Source organism: Zea mays, chromosome 8, assembly GCF_902167145.1.
Source record: "Zea mays cultivar B73 chromosome 8, Zm-B73-REFERENCE-NAM-5.0, whole genome shotgun sequence".
NCBI lineage: Eukaryota > Viridiplantae > Streptophyta > Magnoliopsida > Poales > Poaceae > Zea > Zea mays.
In genome coordinates this window covers 157877556-157888516 of record NC_050103.1, presented here as the reverse complement: position 1 = coordinate 157888516, position 10961 = coordinate 157877556, and the positions used below count along the sequence as shown (strand labels likewise).

At 45.1% G+C, this 10961-nt stretch overlaps 1 protein-coding gene across 1 annotated transcript; it reads right to left on the bottom strand.

Moving 5' to 3' along the window:
• Window positions 1-4080: 4080 nt before the first annotated feature.
• Window positions 4081-10539, bottom strand: LOC103636219 (uncharacterized). Its single transcript, XM_008658574.4, has 7 exons — window positions 9848-10539; window positions 9611-9743; window positions 8612-8715; window positions 7465-7636; window positions 7200-7340; window positions 6784-7117; window positions 4081-6691 (listed from the first exon to the last, which is right to left on the bottom strand). Exons 1-7 carry the CDS (start codon window positions 10435-10437, stop codon window positions 4392-4394), a joined length of 3774 nt encoding a protein of 1257 aa, XP_008656796.3. The 5' UTR covers window positions 10438-10539; the 3' UTR covers window positions 4081-4391.
• Window positions 10540-10961: the final 422 nt, after the last annotated feature.

Genomic DNA, 10961 nt, shown 5'->3' with positions numbered 1-10961 from the left:
ATTGGAAGTTGAAACATTACAAACATGAGAATCAACCTTAGCTAATAAATTAGCATTTTCATTTCTAAGGTTGGCAATAGTGTCATGGCAAGTGCTTAGCTCACTAGATAGTTTTTGACATTTTCTATTTCTAGAGCATAAGCATTTTTAACCTTAACATGTTTCTTATTTTCCTTAATTAGGAAGTCCTCTTGGGAATCCAAAAGGTCATCCTTTTCATGAATAGCACTAATTAATTCATTTAATTTTTCCTTTTGTTCCATGTTAAGGTTGGCAAAAAGGGTACGCAAGTTATCCTCCTCATCACTAGCATTATCATCACTAGAAGACTCATATTTAGTGGATGATTTGGATTTAACCTTCTTCTTTTTGCCGTCCTTTTCCATGAGGCACTTGTGGCCGACGTTGGGGAAGAGAAGTCCCTTGGTGACGGCGATGTTGGCGGCGTCCTCGTCGTCGGAGGAGTCGCTAGAGCTTTCGTCGGAGTCCCACTCTCGACAAACATGGGCATCGCCGCCCTTCTTGTAATATCTCTTCTTCTCCTTTCTTCTCCCCTTCTTGTCATCGCCCCTGTCACTAGAAATAGGACATTTAGCTATAAAGTGACCGGGCTTACCACACTTGTAGCAAACCTTCTTGGAGCGGGGCTTGTAATCCTTCCCCCTCCTTTGCTTGAGGATTTGTCGAAAGCTTTTGATGACAAGCGCCATCTCCTCATTGTCGAGCTTTGAGGCGTCGATTGGTTGTCTACTCGATGTAGACTCCTCCTTCTTCTCCTCTGTCGCCTTAAATGCGACCGGTTGTGCCGCGGATGTGGAGGGATCATCTAGCTCGTTGATCTTCTTCGAGCCCTTGATCATATACTCAAAGCTCACAAAATTCCCGATTACTTCCTCGGGAGTCATTAGTGTGTATCTAGGATTACCACGAATTAATTGAACTTGAGTGGGGTCAAGGAAGATGAGTGATCTAAGAATAACCTTAACCACCTCGTGGTCATCCCATTTCTTGCTCCCGAGGTTGCGCACTTGGTTCACCAAGGTTTTGAGCCGGTTGTACATGTCTTGTGGCTCCTCCCCTTGGTGAAGACGGAAGCGACCGAGCTCCCCCTCGATCGTTTCCCGCTTGGTGATCTTGGTGAGTTCATCACCCTCGTGCGCGGTCTTGAGTAAGTCCCAAATCTCCTTTGCACTCTTCAACCCTTGCACCTTGTTATATTCCTCTCTACTTAGAGAGGCAAGGAGTATGGTTGTGGCTTGGGAGTTGAAGTGCTCGATTTGGGCCACTTCATCCACATCATAGTCTTCATCCCCTACGGATGGTACCTGTGCACCAAACTCAACAACATCTCATATACTTTTGTGGAGTGAGGTTAGATGAAAACGCATTAAATCACTCCACCTAGCATAATCTTCACCATCAAATGTTGGTGGTTTGCCTAATGGGACGGAAAGTAAAGGTGTATGTTTAGAAATGCGAGGGTAGCGTAGGGGAATCTTACTATACTTCTTATGCTCTTGGCGTTTAGAAGTGACGGACGCCGCGTTGGAGCCGGAGGTGGATGCCGATGAAGAATCGGTCTCGTAGTAGACCACCTTCCTCATCCTCTTTTTCTTGTCCCCACTCCGATGCGGCTTGTGGGAAGAGGATTTCTCCTTCTTCTCTTTGTGGTGTGAAGAAGATTTCTTCTCCTTCCTTTTGGAGGAATCCTTCTTCTTCTCCTTCCTCTTGGTGCGGGACTCTTCCGATGAAGTGATCCCGTGGCTTGTAGTGGGCTTTTCGCCGGTCTCCATCTCCTTCTTGGCGTGATCTCCCGACATCACTTCGAGCGGTTAGGCTCTAATGAAGCACCGGGCTTTGATACCAATTGATAGTCGCCTAGAGGGGGGTGAATAGGGCGAAACTGAAATTTACAAATATAAACACAACTACAAGCCGGGTTAGCGTTAGAAATAAAAACGAGTCCGCGAGAGAGGGGGCAAAACAAATCTCAAGCAAATAAGGAGTGTGACACAAGGATTTGTTTTACCGAGGTTCGGTTCTCGCGAACCTACTCCCCGTTGAGGTGGTCACAAAGACCGGGTCTCTTTCAACCCTTTCCCTCTCTCAAACGGTCCCTCCGACCGAGTGAGCTTCTCTTCTCTAATCAAAACCGGGAACAAAACTTCCCCGCAAGGGCCACCACACAATTGGTGCCTCTTGCCTTGATTACAATGGAGTTTTGATCACAAGAACAAGTGAGAAAGAAAAGAAGCAATCCAAGCGCAAGAGCTCAAAAGAACACGACAAATCTCTCTCACTAATCACTAAAGTCTTGTGTGGAATTGGAGAGGATTTGATCTCTTTGGTGTGTCTAGAATTGAATGCCTAGCTCTTGTAAGTGGTTGAGGAGTGGAAAACTTGGGTGCAATGAATGATGGGTGGTTGGGGGTATTTATAGCCCCAACCACCAAACTAGCCGTTTGGTGGGGCTGACTGTCGTATGGTGCACCGGACAGTCCGGTGTACACCGGACATGTCCGGTGCGCTAGCCACGTCACCAAAGCCGTTGGGATTCGATCGTTGGAGTTCTGTCTTCTGGGCCCGCCTGGATGTCCAGTGGCGCACCAGACATGTACTGTAGAGTGTCTGGTGCGCCACAACGTGCGTGCCTGACTTCTGCGCGCTCTAGCGCGCATTAAATGCCGTTGCAGGTGACCGTTGGCGCGAAGTAGCCGTTGCCCCGCAGTTACACCGGACAGTCCGGTGTACACCGGACATGTCCGGTGAATTATAGCGGAGCAGCTGCTGCGGTTTCCCGAAGCTGGCGAGTTCCTGAGGCCGCTCTTCCTTGGAGCACCGGAAATTCCCGAAGGTGGCGAGTTTGAGTTGGAGTCCTCTGGTGCACCGGACACTGTCCGGTGGTGCACCGGACAGTCCGGTGCCCTAGACTAGAGGTGCCTTCGGTTATCCCTTGCTCTCTTTGTAGAACCTCATACTTGGTCTTTTTATTGGTTAAGTGTGAACCTTGGCACCTGTATAACTTATACACTAGAGCAAACTAGTTAGTCCAATTATTTGTGTTGGCAATTCAACCACCAAAATCATTTAGTAAATAGGTGTAAGCCTAATTCCCTTTCAGAGGGCAAACATGTATATACCCAGCGAATAGTACCATTCTGTACTCGTACTTATCAATAAAAATTATACCTGTTGGGTTACCCATATATGCTCACAGGTATAGAATTTTACCCATACTCGTACCCGCGCGGGTAGTCGGGTAACCCATACCTGCTAAAAATGTCTCAAATTCTAATATTCCTATCACTTAAAATATCAAATAAACACATAAGTTCAACTTAAAATATCGCAAATCATGTTATTACATAACTTAATAGTTAAATAAATATAAGACGGATTTTCTTTTTAGCTAAGATGTGCTTTAATAATAATAATAATAATAACAATAATAATAATAATAATAATAATAATAATAATAATAATAATAATAATAATAATAATAATAATAATAATAATAATAATAATAATATGATGCGGGTATATTTTATCCACGAGTATATGGGTAAGGGTACTACCCATCCATACATGTATCTCTCGGGTAGAGGTTCTTGCCCGTCTATCTAACGGGTAGATTCTTGATCACTAATATATCGTGGATAGACAAACTATCTCATACCTGACTACATATCAGATAAAACCCGTCGAATTTTTAGATTTCGAATACTCATTACCATCTCTAAAATTCTCAACCCTCAGCAGCATGAGCGTATGACGGTAATATCTCGGTAGGACGCAAATCACCCAGTACCGCCAAAAAATTTATCAAAAAATATACTCTCAATTCTAAAACATAGTTCTTTCTAGCCTATTATTTTTCGTCGACGTTTATTTAAATGATAATGAATATAGACATATATACAAACTATATTTATATATATTTATATGTTACCTACTGAATATATAATTAGTTTAAAACGAATTATATTTTAGGATGGAGTAGTACTTAATGCAAAGACTGTGCCACCTCCCTTCACATGAATAGACTACAGACGAAGGTGCAGAAAGCATGAAACAATCTCATAGCATGAGTGTAGCAGATCCCGTTACAATGGAATGAAAGAACCCCGCATGTTCTATACATATGCCAACATGCCGTGCTTATTAATAATCACTAACAGGAAATTAAAGTCTTTACAATATGATTCTATTGAGTATATGAGGATACAAGAGAACAAAAGAATTGTACGCCCAAACTAGCACAGCACGATAGTGTCCAGAAAACAGTGTTGCTATAATGTACAAATCTCAACTCAACCTCCATAAAACGTATCATAGTATCGTATATATGACTTAATTCAACTGAAACTCCAAACTCTATATGTCGTGTAAACCTAAGGCCGGTTTGTTCGAAGAGACCTAAAATGTGCGGCGAAAGAATCATAGTCTGTTGGAAGCTTGGGATGAACATGTGCAGGGGGTGTTTTGGGGGTGCTTTCTTTTGGAGTTCCAGATGAGGTTTCTGTGTCCTCTTCATTTCCTCGAAATAAGGTGCTTCTCATTTCAGCTCCTTGTGGCTTCCCTCTCTCCATCGGAGATTCAATCTGCTCAGCTTTAGACGAAGAGCGCTGTACTGCAACCCTGGGGTACACACTTGGATCCCTCCTTTCACTCCGTTCAGTACTTGAGCTGTTGAATCCTTGATGGACTTGTGTCTTACTTGTCACACTCTCAGTTTCATCACCATACTGAGCTCCGGTTTGGAAACGACCATCTCTCTTTGTGTCTGATGTCACCTCCCGTGTCCTGCGTGACTGTATCAGCACTCCAGATTGCTTCGACTGAGGAATCTGCTGTTGCTCTAGTTCTTCTTCACTGTCATCTGAATCAAAATAATTTCTAGCCAGTGTTGATCTCACTTCTCGGCGTGTTCCAATACCTGGTTTTTCATGATAAGGCACTTTACTCGAATTCCAGCGTTCAGAACTCTTAGTTGTTGGAAGACTTATATTAGTAGGTAGATCAGATAACTTCTCAGCATCATCTAAACCAGAGGAATTTCTTGCTATGGTTGATTTTGCTTCCCAGTGTGTTCCAACACTTCGGTTCCTTTCATAAAGTCCACTGTCGTAGTCTTTACCTGAAGAAGTCCTGGCTGAAAATGAGCTTTGGGGACTACTTCTATCCTGTTTGAATGTAGTATTCTCTTCAGAATCGACTGACTCTTCAGTGCCAGCAGAAACCTTAGGCAAGGACTGCTTAGGCAGAATGCTCTCCCTGGAAACTTTGGTGTATGGTGGGGGTTGCCTGGGTTTGTTTCTTAGTCCAGGCGTTAACTTACCAAAGTTCAGGCTGATGTCATCTTCCTTATCATCAGAAGTTGCTGAAGTACGTATGGCAGAAGGCAACAGCTGCTGCTCATTTGCTCTGGCGAAGGATGAACCTTTAAATTTATCTAAATCTGTCTCTTCTTCCGAAAGATCAGAATCTCTGCTTTGCACACGGTTCAAGTTCCTCACTGCATGTGCTCCTGAATAATCAAATATGGGTGAAGCATCAGGTCCACCACCTTTGTTCAGGACAGACGAAGCAGATCCTCCTGAATGTGACCTTAAAGGCACTGCATGCGTGGTTGTGGCTATTTCCTCATCAGAGCTACCACCATCTGAATCAAAAGCAGGACGCATGTTATGATAAGAATGAGGTGAAGGAATATCACTTTTGTTTGTTCCTAAATTATCAGATAGTTGTGTTTCTGTTCTGGAAAATAGGGCTGACGTTCTCTGCTTGGATGGAGATTCACTGGTATGCTGTTCACTCCAATCTGCAGTTGAGAATCTCATATGATCTCCGGGAGCAGGTAGTTGTTCAGTATGCTTTGAGGAGAATGTGTCCAACAAATTCTCTTGTTCAACATCAGAATCATATTGATCAAAAACAACAGGTGAAGAGTTGTCTTGAGCTTTGTCGTTTTGCTTATCCCAAGCAGTGGTGCTGCTGCCATGGGCCAATGTATCATGTGAAGAATTAAAATTACCATAGTAGTCATCTGTGCTTTCTTGATCGTAGCTAGGTGTCCTGATTTCCACATCCTTGAAATTGTGCCCAACAGATGCAGTATCTTGGAAGTTTTCTCTAGGAAAATCAAACGGATCAACTTCAGATCTTCCAATGTCACTTTCCCTCTCATATAAATCATCAAAACGTGGGTCAGGTGAATGAGCACGAGGTGGTTCAGTTGGCATTTCATAAACATATGGATGGCTGTCTGGATTGTAGGCATGGAACTGTTGATATGGGGCTGTCGATATATTCTCACTATCAACATGGGATGTTTCTGTTCCTCCAAAAAAATTTCTTGAGTTACTTGGCATCTCGCTTGGATCATTAACACCTGAACTCTGGTCATGGAAACTCTCATCCTTCACTACATGTTCCGCCCGTTGCTTCCTCACTGTGTTTTTGCTACTGTATGCGGCTGAATCATAGGCTCCAGTGCCTTTATCTCCAGAATAGTTTCCACGACTAGCAAGTTCAGCAGCAGCTCTAGCAGCAATGCTAGCCATCTCTGCAGACTCTGCTGCTGCCTGAGCAGCAGATGTTGCATCCTTGAATTCCACATTCCAATTGGCACCAGTCACCAAAGGTTTTCTTTCCCTATTCTGATTGCTATCTTCATTCCTGGATACTGCGTCTGAAAGGAAAAATCAAAGATTTCAATGGGAATATTAACATAATAGAGCAGTGAAAACTGGCAGACATTCAAACAATGAAATCCTTCTTTACCTGGGACTGTTGCGCTGTATTGAGGGTAAGGTGGACCTCCTGGATTTCCATGTGAGATATTGTTAGAACCAGGAACCTGTGCTGAAGAGTAAGCAGACGGCCCATGTTGGGAGATAGGAGGTACTGATGCACTGGAACTATTATGAATGCTTTCTTTCGAAAAAGTATTAGAATTGGCACTGCCATATGCAGTTTTATTTGCTGGCACATGGATAGTGGCTGAGTCCACAGGTGCCGCACTAACACCTGAATATGTAGGCTGTGGTGTTGATATGCTAGAAGTAGATGATCCCATAGTTGAAGTATTTCCTCCAGAATATGTTGCAGAACCATACTAACAAATAATATAACGAATCGTTAGGGCCACAATATCCAAATAAGGACAGAAAGGTGAAAAGACTAAATCATTTACTTACCAGATGACCTTCAGTTGGTTGTTGCAGTTTCTCCTCAAACGCTTTTGGCTCCCATTTGATGTTGTGCTCCTCTGCTATCGAGCTCAATGTTTTGATTTTAGTCTGCACATCAGGTGCTCCTGCTGACAGCTTCTCAATTATCTGTATCAAGCATAATTGTATGAACTGTTAAGACAAATCGCAGCAAAATGCATTCCTTTTGTAGCCAAAGAAAACAAGCAAACTCTTTCATAAAAGTTAAACTTATAAAGGCACTCTGGATTACCAGACGATTTACACCACTGTCAGGTCGCACTTCAAGGGCTGCTGCTTCAAACTCTTTTCCGTACTTGCTTTTGAAATGCTTCCGAACATCTGCTAGTTCTGTGACATCTGAACACCGCATTGATGCAAATATAACACTGGCTACTGCCTCCTTCAGATCAATCGGGCAAGTCCTAAATTTCAGGTAAGTAAAACACATGAGAACATATTTAGTTGTGCATGAAAAATATCCTACATAATGATGTAGGTTTGGTGCAGTAGTGAGAGCTATCTCCCTGGGTCACCAGGTCACGGGTTCGAACTTCGAAGCAGCCTCTCCGTGTTTGTGGTGGGAGGTTTGTTTCGGTTTATCCCTTCCCAGACCTCACCCATGTGGGAGCCTCCGACACTAGGTTTGCCCAATGACGTGATGCTAGGAAAATTGCCATAAGGAAAAATAGATGTCTAATGAACTAATGAAATCGTTCCAGAATAAATTGTAAGTTACATAACCAACTAACTAGTGTGTCTAATGAACTAATGAAATCGTTCCAGAATAAAATGTAAGTTACATAACCAACTAACTAGTGTGCTTCTATACAGCAGCGGAGGACCCGGTATGGCGTGCTATGGCGTGTGCCATACCTCATCCCGACCCATCAGAGTAGGACGTCTCCTTCCTAGGTTAGCAAGCTCCCAATTTATCCTAACCGTGAGTCATCTGCCCTGCAGGCACCCGCTCCATGCCACACACACGGTGCTGCAAAAGTGTGAATACGACCTTCAGCCTCCAACGCTCTGCCACCCACTTGGCTGCTTCCCCTCTGGTCTCTGCCTCTAGCACTCCTTCCCCTGGCTGCCCGACGGCAGGAACGCGCGACCGCGCCTCCTTGATCCGACGACCCGCCACCTGCGGACCTACCTCAGTGCCTCCACACTAGTGCGACGATGCCTCCTGCCCTCTTCCAATCCGCCATGAGCCTACGACGCCATTAACGACCTGCCTCAACGTGCGGCGCACATGGCACCCCCGCGACTGCCATACCTCATTTGTTGGCTGTGCTCCGCCGCTGCTTCTATAACCTCAGATCAATAAAAAAAAACTATACAACTAAAATCATGGAACAACAAATATAAGTTTGCATAATAGAAAGAAAAGGTTGCCTTACTTCTGTGAGTCAATAATGGACAGACGTGCTACTATAAGTTCACAGTATACTTCAATCAAGTCATATGCTTGCATGAACTTTTCTTCCCTTATGACATGTTCAACCTGTGGGAGAAATAAAACAGAGTCGGTAAGAAATAATGAGCTCTGTGCTGACATAGTACTATTAAGACATGTTACAACGGTTGTTTGTGCACATTTCATCTGAACTAAAACGACCTAGTCATGTTATATGGCTTGTAAGTTGGAGCCTAACAGAGTTTACCTACCAGGACAGCAGTACCAGAAGAAAGTTGTGTACAGCATTAAATACTTCTGCACATACGTTTGCAGAGACAGGCATGCAAGAGTAAATATGGAACAAGTATAATCAGCTGCATTGGTTCTACATAAACCAGGAAAGAAAATCACACACTTTGACACTTATATCTGCGAGAATCCAATGCCCAATGGAACATCAGCGTTGAACAAAGCAATACAGAAAACCAGATATTCAGAAGAACAAACTCTCTTCCGCACAATAACCACCAGTGGACAAACTCAGGCTACAGTGTATGTGCTGGCGTGCACAGGGAAGGCACATGACGCGGAATAACCACCACTAAAATATTATCAAACAAGTCCCAATTATCAAAAATCATTGCAGTCCACGGTTAGCAAGATGGCTACATGTCCAACAATCATAAACCACGGCCTACCTAGGCAGAGCATGCACATCCACCCCGAATTGCAGACATTCTGTCCATTAGCACGCATATAAACAAACACCTAGGCTGCAACGGGCAACTAAGTTGTACTCAGCTTGAGGCCAGAATGCTCCAGCTTCAGAAGCCAAGTCCACGCGACGCGTTATCGAACTCTACAACCACAAGGTCAACTGTGCTACCACGAATGGAAGCCTGGGAGGCGCATCGAGTCAAATTCGGACCAATGGGCAGGGTGAAATGGCGAACGAGATGAACCATTAGGGAGGTAACCAGGTGGCGGGGAAGGCACGTACCCTGATGCGCGCGGTCATGTCCTGGTTGGCCTCGAGCAGCTGCGCGACCTCGCGACGCATCTGGCGTACCTGCACCTCCTTGCGATTCCGCAGCAGCTTGATCCGGGCCACCGCCATCCGCAGCGACGTCTTGCTGGGAAACCATCGTAGGAAGAAAAAAAAATAAAGCAGACGTTAGGTAGGTTACCCCATCCTTCGGCATCCAGCCGGGAGCAACAGAAATCGATCTCCACAGACCACTTGTCAGGCTTGAAGCCCTTGTGCAGGACGCCGGAGAATTTCCCCTTGCTCTTGTGCATCTCCGCCCCCGCCGCGCGGCACGGACCTGTGTCTTCCGGCCTGATTCGAATCCAGCCAAATCCAAACCGGGCGCGACACCAAATACCTGCCAACCTCCACCTAGGCGGGGAGGGGGGACTCCCTTTTGTCGCTGCGGCGGTGGATTGGAATATGGAAAGATTCGGGCTCTCACGCACGCGGGAGGGCGCAGGCTGCCGCTGCCGCCTGCTGCCAAGGGGAACAGAACAGGGGGAAGGAAGCAGGAGGAGACTTTTTGCCGAAGGAAGCAATTGTATCGCTTTTTGGTTGGAAGGGGTGGAATCCGTGCGGGCGATGCAGGGCAGCGGGAGGATCGGCCTTCCTCGCCGCTTCGCTTGCGCGTTGTCGGTTGGGCCGCTGCCCGCTGGCATGGTGGTGGATTGACCTTGACCGGTGGCCTTCGACGACGGGTTCGAGGCGCTCGGCTTGTGGGACGTGACCCTTCGGTGCAAACACGGCTTGCGTGATTGCATATTTGCGTAAATTGCGTTTGCGTTGACGCCGGCCATGTAATAAATCTCCCTTTGCTACATGGTAAAATGTCCTATTTTCTGTAAAAACAAAATCGATTCTTGTAAAACCATGTATGACATCTATAAAAATTTCTGCGTTCTAAACCTTCTGTTTTGACCTACTAGTAGTAATTTTTCACGTTGGGAGTTGGGAATTTTTGTCTCCATAGCTTTAAGTCTGTGGATGGGAAAAAGCGTGTCGTGTGTTCGGCATTTTCTGCGTTCCCAAGTGTATGTGACGTGTGGGACTTGGGCTTGTGGATTCAAATATTTACGTCTGTTGATCAGCAAGAAAATGGGTGCAGGCCGCGTTTGCAACAAGGCTCTAGATGCGCATGGGGCACGATAGGCTTCGAGATTCGCTGTTCTTTAGAAATCTTTATATAATTTAGAATCTGGTAATGTAACTTGCGGAAACTAAACTTTCTTCCTTACAAATGAGGTTTTGTTTAAAGTTGTCGTCCGAAGCCAAGGTCCCAAATACGTAGATTGTGTTTCAGCTGCAGGGCCAGTGGGCCACA